This window comes from Desmodus rotundus, chromosome 4 (genome assembly GCF_022682495.2).
Source record: "Desmodus rotundus isolate HL8 chromosome 4, HLdesRot8A.1, whole genome shotgun sequence".
Taxonomy (NCBI): domain Eukaryota; kingdom Metazoa; phylum Chordata; class Mammalia; order Chiroptera; family Phyllostomidae; genus Desmodus; species Desmodus rotundus.
The window spans coordinates 109,214,476-109,235,915 of NC_071390.1; the positions used below are offsets into that span (position 1 = coordinate 109,214,476).

The 21,440-nt window shown below is 36.7% G+C and overlaps 1 protein-coding gene across 3 annotated transcripts in view; it reads right to left on the reverse strand.

Annotated features, from left to right (window-relative positions):
* LOC112322812 (sperm-associated antigen 6) overlaps window positions 1-21,440 on the reverse strand; it is a 48,519-nt gene that overhangs the window by 15,128 nt on the left and 11,951 nt on the right. For 2 of the 3 annotated variants that reach the window (XM_053922441.2, XM_053922438.2), the window contains exons 3-7: window positions 12,370-12,536; window positions 6,732-6,915; window positions 3,946-4,151; window positions 2,895-3,068; window positions 1,348-1,500 (exon numbers count right to left, since the gene is read on the reverse strand). In XM_053922441.2, coding sequence (XP_053778416.1) covers window positions 1,348-1,500; window positions 2,895-3,068; window positions 3,946-4,151; window positions 6,732-6,915; window positions 12,370-12,536 — 884 coding nt within the window. The remainder of the gene's footprint in view (window positions 1-1,347; window positions 1,501-2,894; window positions 3,069-3,945; window positions 4,152-6,731; window positions 6,916-12,369; window positions 12,537-21,440) is intronic. The other variant, XM_053922439.2, reaches the window with a different exon arrangement.

Below are 21,440 nucleotides of genomic sequence, written 5' to 3' on the forward strand. Positions count from 1 at the left end.
CTGAAGAAGTAGGAGGGGTAATTGGCCTCCTCCCTCCCATCCTCCAAACTTTGACTTACTTGCCTTGGTTGTTATGAACCGCAAATGAAGTAAGAAACATGAATGCACTTTGAAAATTATAAAGTATTATTTAAATGTGAAATGCTATTTGTTATTAGTCCTTACAGTACTATGTAGGAAAAAGAGAGAATGACACAGGTAGGTTTGCCTAAAACTACTGCTGCCACCTGGATCTTCAACCAGCTGAGAGACAGCTAGGTGGGAGAGGCCAGCAGCAACCCCAGTCCAAAGCAGGGAAGCACCTCCTGGTTAGTTTGGGGAGGAAACATAGGAAGCAAAAGCAATTGATGCTTCTTTCATTATTCTTCCTACATGTAAGCTTTCTGACGATCCACAAAAGAACCAAGAATCAAAACTCCCAGTAATATCCCCACAGTGACCCTTCCTAATGCAGCACTACTGTTCTAATCTCTGTCACAGTCTTTGGTAATAGAAGAACGAAAGGAAAAACATAGACTAAAAAGCGAGTAAAGCAAAGAATTATCAAGGAATAGGTAGAAAATAAAGATCTGAGGCTCCCTTTAATTTTGAGGATTAGCAAAGGATAAAAAAAATCCACAGTTCTGTTTAACATACAGCAGCAGGTTTCTATGCTGATAAGAAACCCACACCCTACAGTGTTGCCAGAGACACTGTAAGCACACAGCCTCGAAGCATTCTTCAGGAGATCAATATTTATTCATTCAATCAATATTTTTGAGTACCTACTCTGTGTTGGGGCTACACTGTGTGGTGGGTTAATACCAAGTTATAAACTGAGATAGGACAAAATTCCTAGAGCAAAGACACAAAACGTCACTAGCTGACATGTGCTCTGAATTGCCTTCACCTAAAAAGAGAAATAAGTTCATGAAAGCTGATGGAAAGCAGATAAAAGGGACGCCCTAGCCATTGTCGTCTCCCACCCAATGACAGGAAAGGGGAGAATGACTGTTGGGTACGTAATGTCTTTAATCAAAGTATGCTTTACATTTTGTAAATATACACAGTCAATCCTTCAAGATAAACTACAACGAATATTTCAAAACAGGTAATACTAATACTCAGAGGTACTGACATTTTGTAGATCTTAAGTGCTGAGTAAAACTTAAAACTGCCTACAAAATAAACCTTATATATTCTAGTGTTGCTTTCAGAAACCTACTAATCAGCCTTGAAACAAGCTGAAAAATTCGTCAGGTTTCTTTCTCTCTGGTCAGTCATATTTTATAATCTGTGGGAGAGTGTTATTGTGATTCTTAGAATATCTCACTATAGTAATGGGAAGAAAATGAAGCAAGAGCAAACCTTGGAAATGATCACTGCCATTGCCAGGTTCTCAGAGTGAGCTGCCACATAGCCAAGCATCATGATGCCAGGCAGCCTTATGCTTCCTTTGCAAGACCCAATGCAGTCGATGATGGCAGCAACTCCTCCTGTGTTAACTATCAACTGCGAAAGCTACGGGAAAGGAAGGAGAGCTAGGTAATTGTGACCAGAAAGCATAAAATAATCTTTAAATATTACTTTAGTATTGCCAAACATTTTTACTCAGTATCTAAAAACATCTGGTAAAATTTGAAATATGATTTAGTGAAATTACTTATTAAAGAAATACACAAGTAGAATAACCCTATTTTATTTAATTTTTTTACCCCTATTTTATTTTTTATTTTTTAAAGATTTTATTATTTTTTAGAGAGAGGGAAAGGGAAGGAAACATCAATCAGTTTCCCTGAATCCCAGGCATGTGCCCTGACTGGGAATCAAACAGGCAACCTTTTAATTCACAGGCCAGCGCTCAACCCACTGAGCCACACAAGTCAGGGTGTCATAATCCTATTTCAAATGTACAAATACATTCACTGTGCGGTGCTTACTCTGTGCTTCAACTTTTCATGCATTGATGGCACAGCTTTTATCCCTATTCTAATGGTTGTCAAAATTCCCCACCTAGACACTAAGCTTAGGGCTAGTTCATAACTAACTAGCTACTGAAAGCCCTAATTGCAACATGTGAGTGGAAGCAGATTCATCACTAAATGCTGAATAACAATGTCAAACTTGAAATATTCTAGCCTAATTATCCCCTCTTTGCAAACAATGATTACTAGCTGATTATATCCAATCATAAAAATTTCAACCAAGTAAAGATGTTAGGTGAAATTATGAGGACTATAAACTTTAGTAAAATGAAATTGATTAGTCAACATATACACAGAAAAAGATACAACTTCAGAATCCACCCAGGCTTGCTTCATCTCTATGCCTTTGGCGTCTAAGAACTCAGAGTGGGAACCACCGTGTAAGAGCAGCCACTAGAGCAGGTACACGGGGCTGGGGACCTGGTGGTCTCTCCCACCCTGGAACTGTACAACCTCTCACTACTCTCAGCTGACCTGAAATGACAAAAATGGCAAAGGACTACGGTCCCCACAGTGTGGAAATGTAAAAAGGGGAAATGATTAAAAACTGAGATTTCTGTCTCCAACTCCAATGATATAACCCAGTGGGGTTCTCACCAATAGGCACTTTTGTCCTCTGGTAAACATTTAGCAATGTATGGAGACAGTTTTGATCCTCACAGGGTGGGAAGGCATGCTAATGGCAGGAGCCAAGGATGCTGCTAAACACCCATCCTGCACTGTACAGAACAGCCCCCCACCCCCAATAAAGGATTATCTATGCCAAAATGTCCAGGTGCTTAGGATGAGAAACCCTGACCTAATCAAACCATGAGGCACAGCACCTAGGTCTTTTACACAAATTGATGTTTTACTTAACAGTGAAAACTGACTAATATTGTTGTATTTAAAGCTGGGTGTTTTGTTTTGTTTTGTTGTGTTTTGTTTTACCTCGGGTGTATGTTTTGCAATCTCTCTAATCAAAGTGGAAGCATTTTTCTTCACGTATTCATCTTTGTCCTTCAGGCAGGTAAGCACAACTGGAAAAATCTCTGCTTCAACCACCATTTCTGCCAGATCCACAGAATGTTTTGCAATCTGACTGAGAGCAGAAAGGACCTGACGCTGTTCAGAAAAAAACAAAATAAAACAAAATATTATGTAGAGTCCCCTGCAGAGTTCAGATATAATTTAAATAGCTTTACACTGTCAAATTCCTTTATAAAAAGAAAAAACAATTACATATCCAACATAACCTAAGATTTCTGAGTCTTGAGACATTCACATCCTAGTCTTATACTTAAATAGTCAATTTCTCAAATCCCCTAATTTCCAAATTAAATGTCTCAGTTCTCTGTGGACTGTTTAAATCTCTATCATAGATGATCAGAGAATATGATGTTTGGATAAATACTGTTTCTTAACTACATAATATTTAAATTGTTAATTTACAATACATGTGATGGTATAGTACAAAAAAATCAGGCAGAACTAACATTTTTGGCATGATGCTGATCACATTTCAAAGAACTTCTCATTGCTTAGTTAACATTAAAAATTTTTAAACCTTATAGACTATAACTATTAGCATATAAAAGTATACTTGGTGACTATTAACTGAAAATCAGATTTTAGAAAGCTACAGAAAATAAATGTAAATATGACAATTTTCATAAGAAACTTAAATGTAATAGTGGTGAGCTAGAAAAACTTTAAGTGCCTTCCCACCCTCAGATTCAATCATTATGTGATTCCTTATTTTAGTGATTAATGTTAATACTGCTGCTACTTCTAATTTTTAGCATTGCACATATTTTTCCCAATCGTGTCTTTATTGCCTAATCTTTACAGCATAATTTTCACATATTAGAAGACCAAATACATAATCTAGTCACATCTGTTTTCAATAATTTACAAATTATTTTGAATGTATAATATTAATATATACACAATTCCATTTTCTTAGATTAACAAAAGTCTGTTTTTTAACATTTTTCAATACCTTCAATTTTGCATTGGGGTTCAGAATCATCCGGGCTAAGTGAGCAATAGCTCCTGCATCCACTACTGTCTGCGCTAACTCTGGAGAATGCTCTGAAATATCACTGAGGACCGAAGCAGCAATCCTTTTCAAAGCAATTTCTGGCTCCTGGATACACAGTATTAGAAGAGGAACTGCTCCTGCATCCACCACAGCTTGTGACAGTTCTGTGGATCCAGGAAAAGTAATTGCGTATGAGTGACTGACCCTCGTGCAAGCAGCCCATTTTTCACCCTCACAGATACAGCAAAGAAAAAAGGGGTGGGGGCTACTTCACTGTCTTGACATCTGTGTTTCAAATCAGCTTTCCTGGTTTCAGAAACCATGTGGACCAATCCTGAGCTGAAAAGCATACAGGTCAATAGATGGACCTCCATTTAATGAACACATTTGAAGTAGATTAGGCTGAAACGGCTTGTTGTTCTTTTTTTTCTTTTTCTTCTACGAGAGTAAGCAGATGTCAGCTGTTTAAGCTCTGACAGGTCTGCACTTCTCAATAGGCAAGCATTTTATGCATGGTTTACAATAATAGAGAAAATCAAAGTACCAAAAATTGACCAACCACACTAATTAGGCAGTATTTTGTACTAGTTACATGAGTAAACATTAACATGAATGTTGTGCTAATAATTTCGATTTTTAAATTCCATTCATCTTACAGTGTTTTTAAAAGATTTTGAAAACTTTATACAAAATAAAAAGGTGCATTATATTGTATATATAAAAAACACTTTCAAAATGAGATCTACAATTAAACAGCATACTTTTATATATATAAGTGTTAATGTTTCTTTAGATAAAGGGATAAATTAATCTTAACCATTTTACTTGTCAGAAGTAAACATCTTTTGAGCCCTGGCTGGTATGGCTCAACGGAATGCGTGCCGGCCTGCAAACCAAAGGGTCACAGGTTCTATTCCCAGTCAGGGCACATGCCTGAGTTGCAGGCCAGGTCCCCATTAGGGGGCATGTGAGAGGCCCACACACTGATGTTTCTCTCCCTTCCTTTCTCCCTCCCTTCCCCTCTCTAAAAATAAATAAATAAAATCTTTAAAAAAAATAAACATCTTTTGCTTATACATGTTGATTTACTTGTGTGTCCAAGAATAACAGCTATAAAAATAACACATTTTAAATTACAGACAATGAGAAACAGGCAGACCCAAACAGGGTCCAGCACAAATAATGCCCCTTTTTATTACAAAATCCTTTATTTCCAAATCGTAAGTATGTAATTCTATAACATAACAATACCACACTCAAGCAAACCATATGACATTTTAGGTGAAATGTGCAAACTGCTGTCCACCTCATGTGAGACACTCACATACCCTACCAACCACACTCAAGCATGCCTTACATTACGCTGGACCCTGTATAATGTACATGTAAAAAAATGTTTCCTGAGAAGCCTAAAGCACAATACATAGTTCTCTTTGGAAAACCCTCAAGTATCCACCCTAGCCATCATCCCCAAAACCAGTTTCAATAAACTTTCATTCATTTCCAAATAAAAAACAAAAAAAATGCTACAAAAACATTTTTATGAATATAGTTTTTTCATTCTGTGGCTTTCCTTAGGATGAATTCCCAAAGCAGGCTTTTTAGAGTAACCATAAACCATTTTGTGACTTAGATTAGTTTTACCAAACAGCTTTCCTCAAGTTTATACAATTTGTAGTGCCTCCACCAATGGGCATAAACATAATCAAGCCCTCTCTAACCTTCAGTATCAATACTAATATCTTTCATTTTTTGAATATTTACCATATGCCAAGCACTGTTCTAAATGCTTCACATGTAGTATCTCATCATCCTCACAATGAATCTCTGAGGCAGCTCTTGTGAACATCCTACAACAAATCCCTGAAGTAATTCTGAAGTAATTACCCTCTTTTTGCAGATGAGGAAGTAAAGGTTCTGAAAGGTTAAAAAGTCATATCCAATGTCACATAGCAACTAAGTGGTAGAACTTGGACTCAAACTCTGGTCCTGTCTAATGCCACAGTGCTCTTAGCCACTTGGCTCTATTTCCGCCTTACTCTTCCCCCACCCCCAAAGTAATGAAAGGGGAGAAATATATTTGCACTAATGTTTGAATATACAGTTCTTGATTACTAGCAAAGTTGATCAATTTTTACATATGTTTGTTAAACTGTATATTCTTGTTGTATTATTTGTTCATATTATTTAGCAGTTTTGTTCCCTATGCATTTTTTACTGATCAGGTGTATCAGCACAACTTCACACAGGAGGTCCTGGCGCTGAATTGTCAGTTTCTAAGCAAAGGTGGTCCTTCTCTTTCTCCTCCTTCCTTCCTGCCCAATACAGACCGAATACAAACATGTTCTAGAAGTTATGTCCATATGTGTTTAACATTACTCACTCATATGATATGGCCCCTGGATGATTTAGAATACCCTATATTATGAATAAGAGTGAAGACTAACTAAACTAAAGTCACTTCCTAAATGAGAATTTGAGAATTTAAGAATTTGAGAATTAATATCACATTTGCCCCATTTCCTGCCCCTCCTTTCCATCTACAAATTTCTCCTCTGCTAATTAAGATAAAAGCTGGGATGTATAGATTTTTTGTGTGTGTGAATTTGTAATTCAAACAACTTGGGCACCATTCAAAGCTTATCTCCTATGATGTATGGAAACATCATTAAAAACTCACCAATGCCAGATTTGCCTAATAAATATAAACTTTAATAACCCTATTTTAACTTATGCTCCATTACCTGCATTATGTCTTGCAATATTTCCAAGGGCCCAGGCGACAGCCTCTTTAACTCCAGGGTCAAAATCTTCCAGGCATATCACCAGTGTATCCAGGGCTCCACAATCAACTATTGCCTGGGCTAGTTGAGGAGAATGTTTACCAACTGCTCGTAACACAAAGGCAGCTGCTTTCTTGTAGAAACGCTACAATGATAAAATAGATAAAATAAATATAATTCAAAATGAGTTGAGCACTTATATAACAAAAAGTTAAAAAAAGACCAAAACCAATGTCAAAATAACATTAATAAAGCTCAACAGCTCTTAAATAGAAAAACATCCTGCAACATCATTTTTATTTTTTGATGTTCTCTGTTGCTTTTGTTTAGTAACTAAACAAAAACAATGTCTTATATTACATTTCAAATATTTTATTCTAAAAGATGATTTTATAAAATAAAACATATACCCTGCAAAATGTATATCCTACAAATTCATAAAATAATGAGATTTTTATGTATTTGCGTTACACTAAAGGTATTTGACCCCAAGGACCTCGGGTTGTCGGCGTGACAACTAAACTGTCAACGGACAAACTTATTTCCTTTACCTGCCCTCAGTCTCTAAGCCTGGCAGGCCACTCATGGCCTCACCTAATCTTTCTGGTGTTCCAAGTTATCCTGAAATAGCCACCATGGTTCAAGATGCTCTTATCAATCATTGAATAAACATAAAGGCAAAACATTCATGATATATTTTAAAACTTTTCCTGGCAAAGAAACTAGCCAAACAGTGAGATACAGTATTTATCCCTTTTTAAAAGTGCTTTTTTAAAAAGGGAAATACAAATGTCTTACCATGGTGTGAATTTTAAGTAATGCTTCACATTTATAATATTTTCTACATATAAATTTTATTAGATTAAGAAATAAAAACTGAAATATGATTTTCTTCATGGAGCTAAGGACATTAAATGTTTAGAAAGCATTTAGCTCTAAGTCTCACTGTGGTTATGCGGCTCACGTAATGATACAGTAATGGTCTCCTAACTCTTCTTTTTATTAATGGAACCCAGCTAACCCCCTACTTTAGATTCTGTTTCTATTTCCATATAGTGACTACTAAAGAGCAACTGGCAGTCATAACACCTGTTTTGAAAGCATTCTATTTACTTAGGCTAAAATATTGAGATACGAAAAAACTTATAGAAGAGAGAAAATATATCAAGTATATTTTTAAAATTAAATCTCAAAACCTGGTATGTATTGATGAAATAAGAAATATGCTATTTAGTAATGATATTTTAATTTTACATATTTCTTTAGTTTCTTAAATGTAACATATGTAGATATTAAAATATTTGTTGTAAAGTTTAATTTTATATGTCAGTAGCCAAATAGCTACTAATTTATTGCAAAAATGAGAATAGAGTTTTAAAGTAGCTTTCCACAGATTTTCTTGTAATTCTGGAAAAATAATGGTGATTCATTTCTCATCATTACCTTAAGCTAAATTGACTTTTATGTTGTAGAATTTTCAAATTCACAATTTATTGGGTGTTAATAGTCACTACTTACAATGCCTATAATTCACATTTTCTGATCTTATTCCCCCTTTCTCCAAATTTCTGCTTCCTCAAATTCCTCTCTTCTCTCCCACTTCTCACCAGAAATTTCCTTTAAAAAAAAAAGCAAAAGCAAAAGAACTTTGCTCTCCATAAAAAGAGATTAAATCTCCTGTGAGAAATGCGTTAAAGGACTCAGTGAAGGAGACAGAAGCTTCTGAATAATGCTTCACATTCTCACTTTCTCATCACTTTCCTGCAAACACGTTTCTATCTCTTTATAACTAATGGACATCGTTTACATGGAAAACTTCTATGTTCCAAGGATCTTCTAAAAAAAACCCTTCTATGTGGGATACCAAAATACACACTCTGCTGTCAAAAGATGGAAGTAAGAGTCCAGAAAGAAGAAAGTCTAACATTATTTGATAATAGAAGGAATACCTACAAGAGAAATAAAATTTCTGTCACTCCTTGTAAATATAAAACAGTCATTAGTAAATGACTCTCCAATTTATAAAAATGAGGCAAATTTTTCAACAAAGAAATTTGTTTACTGTTAAAAATGCTGACAAAATACACATAACATAAAATTTACCATTTCGACCATTTTAAAGTATACAATTCACTGGCATTCACAATGTTGTGCAACCACCTTTGTAGTTCCAGAATATTTTTTTAAAGATTTTACTTTATTTTTAGAAAGAGGGGGAAGGGAGGTGGAAAGAGGGAAATACCAATGTGAGAAAGAAACATCAATTGGTTGCCTCCTGCAACCAGCCAGGGACTGAGCCTGGTCTGCAACCCAGGCATGTGCCTTAACTGAGAATGGAACCTGTGACCTTTCCCTTTGCGGGACAATGCGCAACCAACTGAGCCACACAAGTCAGAGCTGTAGTTCCAGAATATTTTTATCAACCCAACAAGGAACCCCATATGTTTTAAGTAGCCACTCCTCATTCTCCTCTCCCCTAGCCCTGGGCAACCACTAATCTGCTTCTGTCTCTATGGATTTGCATATTGGGGATATTTCACATAAACAGAATCATGTAATATGTAGCCTTTGTGTCTGGCATCTTTGTCTTAGCATAATGTTTTCAAGGTACATCCATGTTGTAGCATTTATCATTACTTGATCCTTTTTATGGCTGATAATATTCCACTGTATGGACATATAACATTTCATTTATCCTGTAATTCTTTTAGCTATTGTGAATAATGCTGCTATGATCATTTGTGTACAAGTTTTGTTTGAACACCTGTTTTCAATCTTTTTGGAAACATAACTAGGAGCAGAATTTCTAGGCCATATGGTAATTCTGTTTAACTTACTGAGGAATTGTTAAGCTGTGGGAAGCAGCCACACACTTCTACCAGCAATGTACAAGGGGTCCAGCATCTCCACATCTTCACTATTACTTGTTATTTTCCTTTATTATTATGGCCATCCCAGTAGGTAAGTGCTATCTTGTTGTGGCTTTGATTCGCATTTCCTAATGGCTAAAGCTGTTGAACATCTTTTCATGCTTGTGGGCCATGGGTACATCTTCCTTGAGTAATTGTCTATTCAAGTCCTGTACCCATTTTTAATTGGATTGTTTGTCCTTGGTTACACAAATAGGAATGTAATCTTAAAGATTTGTCAAGAAAGATATATTCCTAGTTATGCTAAACTAACAGAATGGAATGACCACTCCAAGACCCTACCTACGGGAAGTCCTTTACTCTGTCAGGTACTGTTAGGTGGCGCTGTACAGAGTCATGGAATGGAACCAGGCAGAAGGAGAAACAGCTATTGGGGCTGACATGCTTGTCATACTAGGTAAAGTGCTTTATCAAACCTTCCATTAAACACAGTCTTCTTCCTTTTGGATGCTTCTCTCCCCTTTGCTCTAAAGCAATCTTTTATAGTTGCCATCAACCTGTATATAATTTCACCTGTATATAAAGATTTCTGTAAACAACTTTTTGTTTGCCTAAGGCTTTATATCCTAAGCCTAATTCTATAATTTTAATCCTCTGATACATAGAAATACTGCTGTATGTATACCTCCATTACATTTGTAAATCTGTCAATACAATAATGGAAAACAGCTGCAAACCAACCTCAAAGAATGCCCTAATGATATTATGTTCAGTTTAGAGAACTGAAGGTGTATTAACATCTTAATAATTCTAAGGCCTGTAACCTTGCAAATATATCCAAACTATCAAAATTTTAAAGTCAAAAACATAACTTATTTTTTAAAAATTCTGAGGGGAACCAAGATAGCGGCGTAGGTAGACACACTGCGCCTCCTCGCACAACCAGAACTGACAGAGAATCGAATGGCAAGGGGGACTGACACCAAGGAAATAGAAAATAAACATTCATCCAGACTGGTAGGAGGGGCGGAGACGGGCACCGGGGTGGAGAGGACTCACGTGGCTGTGGCGGGACTGAGACTGGCGGAGTGTGGGACAAATGGCGCAGGCAGTCCGAGCACTAGCAGACCCTGCGGCCCCACATTCGCGCACAGATAAACCCAGAGGGCCGGACTCAGAGTGGCAGAGAGTGGGGCAGGCAGAGTGGCAGGTAGCACCCTGCGGCACCACATTCGCCCACAGATAAACCTGACGAAGGGCGGGCAGCAAAGCAGACCATGCAACCCAGGGCTCCAGCTCAGTGAAATAAAGCCTCAAACCTCTGATTGAAAGCGCCCCTGGGGGTTGGGGTGGCAGCAGGAGAGACTCCCAGCCTCACAGGAGAGGTTGTTGGAGAGACCCACAGGGGCCTAGAGTGTGCACAGGCCCACTTACTCGGGAACCAGCACCAGAGTGGCCCAGTTTGATTGTGGGTATTGGAGTGAAAGATTGAAATCCGGAGGAGAGTAAAGCGGGTGCCATTGCTCCCACTCGGCCCCTCCCCCACATTCAGCATCACAGCAAAGCGACCAGCGTTACCCCGCCCTGGTGAACACCTAAGGCTCCGCCCCTTAAAGTAACAGATGCTCCAAGACAAACCAAAAAAATTGGCCCAAATGACAGAACACTTCAAAGCTCCAGAAAAAATACAACTAAGCTACGAAGAGATAGCCAACCTATCAGATGCACAGTTCAAAGCACTGGTTATCAAGATGCTCACAGAATTGGTTGAATCTGTTCGAAAAACAGATGAAAAAATGAAGCCTATGCTAAGAGAACCAAAGGAAAATGTACAGGGAACCAATAGTGATGAGAAGGAAACTGGGACTCAAATCAATGGTATGGACCAGAAGGAAGAAAGAAACATCCAACCAGAAAAGAATGAAGAAACAAGAATTCGGAAAAATGAGGAGAGCCTTAGGAACCTCCAGGACATCTTTAAACATTCCAACATCTGAATTATAGGGATGCCAGAAGGAGAAGAGGAAGAACAAAAAATTGAAAACTTATTTGAACAAATAATGAAGGAGAACTTCCCTAATCTGGCAAAGGAAATAGACTTCCGGGAAGTCCAGGAAGCTCAGAGAGTCCCAAAGAAGCTGGACCCAAGGAGGAACACAACAAGGCACATCATAATTACATTACCCAAGATTAAATGCAAGGACCTACATCCAAGATTACTGTATCCAGCAAAGCTATCATTTAGAATGGAAGGGAAGATAAAGTGCTTCTTAGATAAGGTCAAGTTAAAGAAGCTCATCATCACCAAGCCCTTATTATATGAAATATTAAAGGGAGTTACCTAAGAAAAAGAAGATCAAAAATAGGAACAGTAAAAATGACAGCAAACTCACAGTTATTAACGGCCACACATAAAACAAAAACAAGAGCAAACTAGGCAAACAACTAGAACATGAGGGTTGTCAATAAGGGAGTGGGAGGGGGAGAGGGGGGTAAAGGTACAGAGAATAAGTAGTATAGATGATAGGTGGAAAATAGACAGGGGTAGGGTAAAAATAGTGTAGGAAATGTAGAAGCCAAAGAACTTATAAGTATGACCCATGGACATGAACTATGGGGGGGGAATGTGGGAGGGAGGGGGGTGGGCAGGATGGAGTGGAGTGGGGGGGAAATGGGACAACTGTAATAGCATAATCAATAAATATATTTAAATTAAAAAAAATGCTTACGTTCTGTTCTGCCAGTGAATAAACAAGCTGTGGAAGGATGTCACCCTTCACAACTGCTTCTGCTAGGTCATCGTTATAATTAGCCAGTCTCCCAAGAGCCAACACGGCAGTCTGTTGAATTGTTGGGACCACATCCAGAAGAAGAGGCCTCAGCAAAGACATTACACCTGAGTTGAATTATGAAGGAACAGAATCAGCAAAATTTAAATTTAAAAACAAACATATAATTCAGCACATATGCAAATAAGAAAATGGGAAAATCAGCAAAAATAAAAAATTAGTCACTGCAAACTAATGGAATATTTAGAAGTATATAACTGTCCAAGACACAGAACAATACAACCTACAATTATTGAGGCAGCATAGTGTGGAAATAAGCACAGCTTTGGGTTTAGAGAAGAGTTTAAATCCCCGATGTGTTAAATACTAGCTATGTGACCTGACAGGGCTGTCACGATGAATGTAAAGAAAGGTTGTGAAGCACACAGTACAATGCCTAGCACACGGCGGGGGGAAGGGCTAGAATCCCCTGCCCCCTCCCCTACCCCTTGCAAATTCTATCTTTCAGGGCCCAGCTCAGATCCTTTCCTCTCACTGAAGTCTTTCTTTTCTTCTCTGATTCCAACTGTTGGGTCTTTTCTCTGATTCCAAATGAAAGAGTTTATTACAGAAACTTTATCAGGTTCTATCTCAGAACCAGGGGAGCTTGGAGTGCCATTTGTCCAGAGCTGCATTCACAAAGGGCTGCAAATCAGATTTCTGACATTATCTCCAAATAAGTAAATTCTTTGATATAAGAAAGTATATCATATTATCAGCTCTCGTAATATTCATTTGAGGGTTGAATAGATAGTAGGTATCTCATCCTCACAACAATAATAAAAGTAGCTTATATTTATGGAGCACTTATATGCATGCATTATTTTAAGGATTTGTTTTGCATATTATTAATTTACTGAACTATAACAAACCTATGATGTGGGCCCTATTATTACATCCATTTTACAGATGAGGAAATTGAGGCTGAGAGAGGTTAAAGAATTGTCACACAACTAATAAATGGTGGAGCAAGGTTAGAAATTCTGACATTCTTGCCCTGACTGGTGTGGCTCAATGGGTTGGGCATTATCTCACAATCAAAAAGGGTGCTGGCTGGATCCCCGGTCAGGGCACACGCCTGGGTTGCAGGCCTGGTCCCTGGTTGGGGCAGTCCAAGAGGCAACTGATTGATGTTCCTCTCCCTCTCTTCCTTCCTTCCTCTCTCTCTAAAATAAATAAATAAAATGTTTTTAAAAAGAAATTCTGATATTCTTATTGATAACTGCTACATAAATAATAATATGTATTTAAAACTGAGGAAGTAGGGGAAGGGAGACAAATAATTGCATTTTGGTCATCCTATGGGATATTCCAACTTTTTATATTAGCTTTGCCTTACTAGAAAATCTGTAAAATAGTTAACTGCTATTTGTGCTTTAATGATGGTGTATTGGTCTAAGGTCACAAGAAAGGTAATGCTGTAGTTCAAACTGAAACAAAGTGCCCCTTGACTTTCTAAACTTTATGTAATTTACAGCAGGCTGTTCAACTGATATTACTATATCATTTCTATAAAAACATTCTAGTGATCTATAAAAGCATATATTACCAATAATCTTTTATAATGTTATATCCAGAAACACTTTAAGTAGAATAAAAGGAAAACACAGTAACTTTTAGGATTGGGCTAAAGTATGATACATAGTACTACCAAATAATATAAACAAAGAAGAATGATGCTTATCTCAGACACATTTAATGATGTGACCTGTGGTTTCTCAGTTTCCAATTTCATCTAGTGTTATTTTTATGTCTAACTGGGCTTGGTGAGATCATCGTATACAAGGCCACAATTGCACATTTCAGCACCACCCAAGCTAATTAACTTTGCAGATGCAAAGCACTCCTGCTCAAGCCAAGATCATAGCTCCTGTTAGACAAATCAACGTGTAACTGTTCTTTATACTATTATCTATACTTTTTTCATAGAGATATTTCTGAAATATCTCCCACAAAAAGGTTAAAGCACAAAAGTTGGGTTTAAAACAATTTGTCAATCTCTTCTTTGTAGTTTGCTTTATTACTTTTTTTTTGTGGTTAAATACACATAACACAAAAATTACCACTTAAACCATTTTTAGTGTACAATTCAGTGGTACCAAGTACATTTCCAATGATGTGTAATCATCTCCACTATCTAGAAAATGTTATACTGTTTTCTCCAGAAGTTTCGCCATTTTACATTCCCACCAGCAAAGTGCAAGAGCTCAAATGTCTCCACATCTTCACCAACATCTATTTTCCATGTTTTAAAAAAAATAATAGCTATCCTAATAGGCACGAAGTGGTATCTCATTGTGGTTTTGATTTTTATTTTCCTAGCATTAATGGTGGTGAATGTCTTTTTGTGCTTATTGACCATTTGTATATCTTCCTTACTGAAATGTCCATTCATGTCCCTTTCCCATTTTAATTGGGTTGTTATTAATTGTTGTTGAATATAACTTGACATTTTTGATAATAAATATGCACCATTTAAAAAACAAAGGCTGCCTGGACTGGTGTGGCTCAGTAGGTTGGCATCATCCCACAAATCGAAAGGTCACTAGTTTGATTCCCAGTCAGGGCTCATGCTTGGGTTGTGGCCTGCCCCAGTAGGGATGTGTGTGAGAGGCAATTGATTGGTGTTTCTCTCCCTCTCTTTCTCCCTCCCTTCTCTCTCTAAAAAATAAATAAATAAAATCTTTTTAAAAAGTAAAATAAAAAAGGAAAATTAAATTTGTTAACATATATTTAAGTTTCATAACCAATGCAATAAAGGCCAAAAATGTAAAGTATAGTATGCTTAGAATAGTTTTAAAAGAATCACAATTTTAAAGAAAGAAAAAATAATTTATGGTTCATATTATTTTTTTTGCTGTTGATTCTGTTATTTCCTTTTCTCTCCTAATTTGATAAATTTATGTGACGGAAGTAGCTTACTGTCTTTTGAAATGTAATTGGAAAATCAATCCATACTGGGCTAGTCAGCCTAGATATTTTAAATTAAAATCTCAAGAACTTTGAACTTTTACATTAAGAATTAGATGAATTCCTCTATCTACATGTATAATATTTAACTTAATTATGTGTTTATTATTAGTTATAGTATTTAGCTTATACACCAAGTCTCTACTTTTCAGAAAATTTTGGTTTGCAATTTTAGTGGTAAACTATTTTACCACGCCCCCACAAAAGTATTTCACTTGTCCCTATACTCAAAGGAATTTTCTAATTTATATTTTGTCTCCTCCATTTTTCTATTGTATGTGGCCCAGGAAAAATAATGTCAATAAAATGACATACAAGGATAGAAGGAAAGTGATTCCTTCTGTTCTTGTATTCGATGTCCAAGTCAGGCTTCTACATGGAAACTTCTGCTCTATCATACTTTTCCCATATTCATTAGTTCAGATGGTAGCACAATGAAGATTTCAAAAAATTTTAAATCTCTGAACCTTAAAAGTAAAAGCTAAAGTTTCCATTTAAAATATATTTGTCTGGGGGAGTAGAGGCAGGTAGAGAGGAAAAATGGGGGATAAATGGTGATGGAAGGAGACTAGACTTTGGGTGGTGAACACACAATACAATATACAGGTGATGAATTATAGAATTGTACCCTTGAAGCCTATAGAATTTTGTTAGCCAATGTAACCCCAATAAATTCAATAAAAATAAATAACATATAGGAGTTTGAATAAGAGTGTTCTTTTAGAGAAAATAACTGCCCCAAATTTCTAGTCCTTAAATTGCTTCTTAGTACTTTATAATCATTAGCCCCGAGGGACACGCTTTTTTATCTCTTACACAGATTAAGCATGGAGACTTTGATAACTAATTACCCATTTGTCCTAAAAATATGATAATGATGCAAGAGACATTGAGTGGGGGGGGGGAGGAGGGAGGAGAGAATAGCAGAGGGAAAAGGTAGTATATATAACATAAAAAGAAATTTTGTCCTTACCTGCCTGTCCATGAGGAATCCATAGTGACTGATTCTTGGTGAGAGCATGCATAAAAATTTATAGTCCATAAACCACAGCAGTCTGAATAGTTCTGTAATATCTGAGACACGAGGTCTCTAGAGAACAGCTGATGACCTCACTGTGGTCTCCACTGAAGGAGCCAACAAGATCTATCTAATTTCTAACATTAAAAATAATTAATGTATTATACTGTAACATCTCTAAAACAATTCAATCTATACAAACTAATAAAATAGTGTGAAACTATTTTTGAAATTTAACTTATAGGATCTTTACAATTCTCCCCCTCTCCCAACTTATGGCTTTGAGTTCCTTTTCTATTTTGCTTGTTCCAGTGCCATACTGGAGACATTGCTGCTAATACCTACACTGCAGCCCAGTTATGCCCAAAACAAAAACAACTTTGCTGATCCTGCCACAATCGTTCATTCAAAAAACAGATCGGGGTTTACCAAGTGGCAAGGAGTAGAACTACACGTACAAGTTAAGGCAGCTCCTATTCTCAAGAAACTAATAATCAGGAGGAGGGGATTGTAAAATAGCCTCAAAATAATCACGGCTCTTTCCTTTAATTCATTTCAATGCAGCAAGGGCCTAATTATTTTGATGTTGTATGCTAAAAGCATATATAAATTAGGAAGGAAATGTCAAACATTTCCAAAGACAAAAAAATTTCTTATGCATTCTCATATTACATATATATACATGTATACCCCCCAAAACCGGAGTTTATTTACAAAAATATTGTATGTTTATTCTTACATGTTTAAACTTCAGTCACCTTCATAGTTCTCTCCATTTGATGCAATACGCCTTATCAAGACTTGTTTTCCATTGCTCAAAACAGGTTTTAAACTCATTCATTTTGATTCCTTTTAGAGCTTCTGCCTTTTTTTTTGTTTCACTTCTCCCACATTGGCAAAACATTTCCCTTTGAGGACTTTTTTCATCCAGGGAAACAAAAAAAAGTCACTCTGGCTGAGATCGGCTGAATAGGAAGGATGGGGCACAGCACTCATGCTGTTTTTGGTCAAAAACTGCTGAACACTCAGCTTGGTGTGGGCAGGTGCGCTCATTAATCATCCATCATGAAACGAGGAAATGTGGTGAAAGAGTATTTTTAAAAATGTCACTGATGCCAGATGCAGCCTCTCACAACAAAGCCAGCTGGTACACTGACTGATACAGATGGGTTCTTAGAACACTCACCTAGTGGGGGAAGCCTGTGCTACAAGGGTCCTGCCCTCCAGAAGATAATTCTTGTTTTGGGGGGTCTCTCCTATAATGTATATACACATTACCTCATCTTCTGTTTATAAAGATATTTAACAACTTTGTTTCGTTAAAAACAACAGTCTGTAAACAGGGTCTTTGGGCTCATTTAAGTCATAGTAAAGATATCTGGTTGCCCTGGTTACTTACCTTCTTTGTCTTGTTCAATTTTTAAAATTCTGTTTATTTTTATTGTGGTAAAATATATGTAACAAAATTTATTATTTTAACCATTTTAGGTGTACAATTTAATGGCCCTGAGTACAGTTACAATGTTGCGTAACCATCGCCCACTATTATATCCAGAACTTACTCATAATTTCTAACACTCTATACAAATTAACACTAACTCCCCACTTCTCCCTACCCCAGCCCCTGGTAACCTCTATTCTATCTTCTGTCTCTGAATTTGTCTGCTGTAGATATCTCATATAAGTGGGATCATATAATATTTGTCCTTTTTGTCTGGCTTATTTCATACTCAACATATTTTCAAGGTTCATCTACTATAGCATGTTTCAGAATTTCATTACCTTTGTAAGATGAATAATATTCTATTGTATGTATATATGACATTTTGTTTCTCCATTCACCTGTTCATGGACATTTTCCACTTCTTAGATATTGTGAATAATGCTGCTATGAATAGTGGTCTACTCCATTGAGTCCCAGGTTTCAGTGCTTTTTAGTGCATACCTTGGAGTGAAATTGTTAGTTTTTGAGGAACCACCAAACTATTTTCCACCATGGCTGCACCATTTGACATTCCTACCAGCAAAGCACACAGGTTCCAATTTCTCCACGTTCTCACCAACACTTGTTATTTTTTGTTGTTTTTTGTAATAGCCACCCTAATGGATATGCAATGGCATCTCACTGTGGTTTGATTTGCATTTCCCTAAAGACTAGTGATATTGAGCATCCTCTCATGTGCTTATTGGCCACTTTTACAATTTCTTTGGAGGAATATCTATTCAAATTCTTTGGCCAATTTTAATCAGGTTGTTTGGGTTTTTGTTGACTAGTAGGCGTTCTCTATATATTCTAGACATGAATCTCTTATCAGATATATGCTGTGCAAATATATTCTCCCATCCTGTGAGCTGTCATTTTTACTTTTTGGAAGTGTCCTTTGATGTCCTTCTTTGTATTTTTTTTACTTAAAATGAAATGATTTCTATCATATATATTCTTTATTTTCTAATTTTATTCAAAATTATCATTAACTTATATGTTAAAGACATATTGTAAATTTTGCAAAGTTTTAAAAATGTAAATTCCAACAAATGTTTTATTTTTATCTAAAGCTACATTTTTTAAATATTTTTTTATTGTTGTTCAATTATAGTTGTCTGCATTTTCTCCCCACCCCTCCACTCCACTCCAGCCAAACCCACCTCCCTCCCCTGCCTCCACCCTCCCCTTTGGTTTTGTCCATGTGTCCTTCACAGTAGTTCCTGAAAACCCCTCTCCCCACTATCCCCTCCCCACTCCCCTCTGGCTATTGTTAGATTGCTCTTAACTTCAATGTCTCTGGTTATATTTTGTTTGTTTTTTTCTTTTGTTGATTATGTTCCAGTTAAAGGTGAGATCATATGGTATTTGTCCCTCACCACCTGGCTTATTTCACTTAGCATAATGCTCTCCAGTTCCATCCGTGCTGTTGCAAAGGGTATAAGCTCCTTCTTTCTCTCTGCTGCGTAGAATTCCATTGTGTAAATGTACCATAGTTTTTTGATCCACTCATTTGCTGATGGGCACTCAGGATGTTTCCACTACTTGGCTATTGTAAATTGTGCTGCTATGAACATTGGGGTGCATAGGTTCTTTTGGATTGGTGATTGCTACTTTTTATATGACCATTTAACATGAAATTGCCACTATAGTTCATTCGAGGTTTAGAAGAAGTGATTTCATCATACAATTATCCAGTACACAGCAGAGAATTCACCGTTGACTGTCGGTGTTGCTATCTGACTCAGGCATTCTGTTTGGAGTCCAATGAGGAAATAAAAGAAACTTCATGCTTTACGAACAGAAAGAATCATTTGTCCGGATTGTTACATGACTGCTTATGTTGAGAGACAACAGACTGAGCTAACTGAAAGCCTGTCTCTGGGGGTAGACTGACTGGGTTCAAATCTGCATGCTGTCACTTCCTAGCTGTGGGGACCAGCAAGGTTACTTAACATCTCCTCGTCTCACTCTCCTTGTATGTAAAATAGTGGTAAATTCTAGGGCTACCTCCTAAAATCGTTGTGAGAATTACAATGAGTAAAAATTTCTAAAGTGTTAGGAAGATGGGTTGGGACAAAGTAGACACAAGTGCTTGATAAATAAAAGTGCTAACTAAAGGGATCGGGTCCCTATGCTGACCATGTTTTTCATCAACATTTTATCATCATTACTGTATGTGCCTCATTAATCAATACCTTCCCTTTTGATGAAGAAATATTTGTGGTGCTGTGGCCCCATAGATTGAATCTTTTCTACAGTATTTTTTAGACTTATCATGAAATGACTAATTCATTCAAGAAATATCTGTCAGGATTCAACACAATTCCTATCAACATACCAATGGCATATTTCACAGAACTAGAACAAACAATCCAAAATTTATATGGAAACACAAAATACCCCAAATAACAATAGAAATATTGAAAAAGAACACAGTGGAAGGTATCACACTACCTGACATCAAACTGTACTACAAGGCTGTAGAAATCAAAACAGCATGGCACTGGCATAAAAATAGACACATAGATCAATGGAAAACAATAGACTCCAGAAATAAATCCACAACTATATAGTCAATTAACCTATGACTATGGAAGCAAGAAAGTAAAACAGGGTAAAGACATTCTATTTAATAAATGATTGTAGGACAATTGGACATATAAGTGTAAAAAAAAAAACCCCAAAACTAGACCATCTTCTTACACCATATACAAGAATAAACTTAAAATGGATTAAAGACTTAAATGTAAGACCTGAAACTATAAAACTCCTAGAGAAAACATAGGCAGTAAAATATCTGACATTTCTCTTAGCAATGTTTTTTTTTGACATCTCTTCTTGGGCAAGGGAAACAAACAAACAAACAAAAAAAACAAATAAAGGGACTACGTCAAACTAAAAAGTTTCTGCACAACAAGGGAAACCATCAACAAAATCAAAAGACAACCTACTGAATGGGAGAAGATATTTGCCAGGAATACTTCTGATAAAGGGTTAATATCCAAAATGTGTAAAGAACTCAGACAACTCAACACCAAAAAAACCAAAAAACAAAAAACCAACCCAATTAAAAACTGGGCAGAAGACCTGAATAGATACTTCTCCAAAGAAGACAGACAGATATATGAAGAGTTGCTCTAAATCATTAGTCATCAGAGAGATGCAAATCAAAACCACAATGAGATATCACCTCACACCTGTCAGAATGGCTATCATTAATTAATCAACAAACTAGTGTTGGCAAGCATGTGGAGAAAAGGGACCCCTCATGCACTGTTGGTGGGAATGTGGATTGGTGAGACCGCTATGAAAAACAGTGTGGAGGTTCCTCAAAAAATTAAAAATGGAATTGCCTTCTGACCCAGCAATTCCACTTCTGGGAATCTATCCAAAGCAACCCAAACCATTAACTTGAAAGAATATATGTCCCCTTATGCTCATTGCAGAATTATTTACAATATCCAAGATATGGAAGCAACCCAAGTGCCCATCAATAGA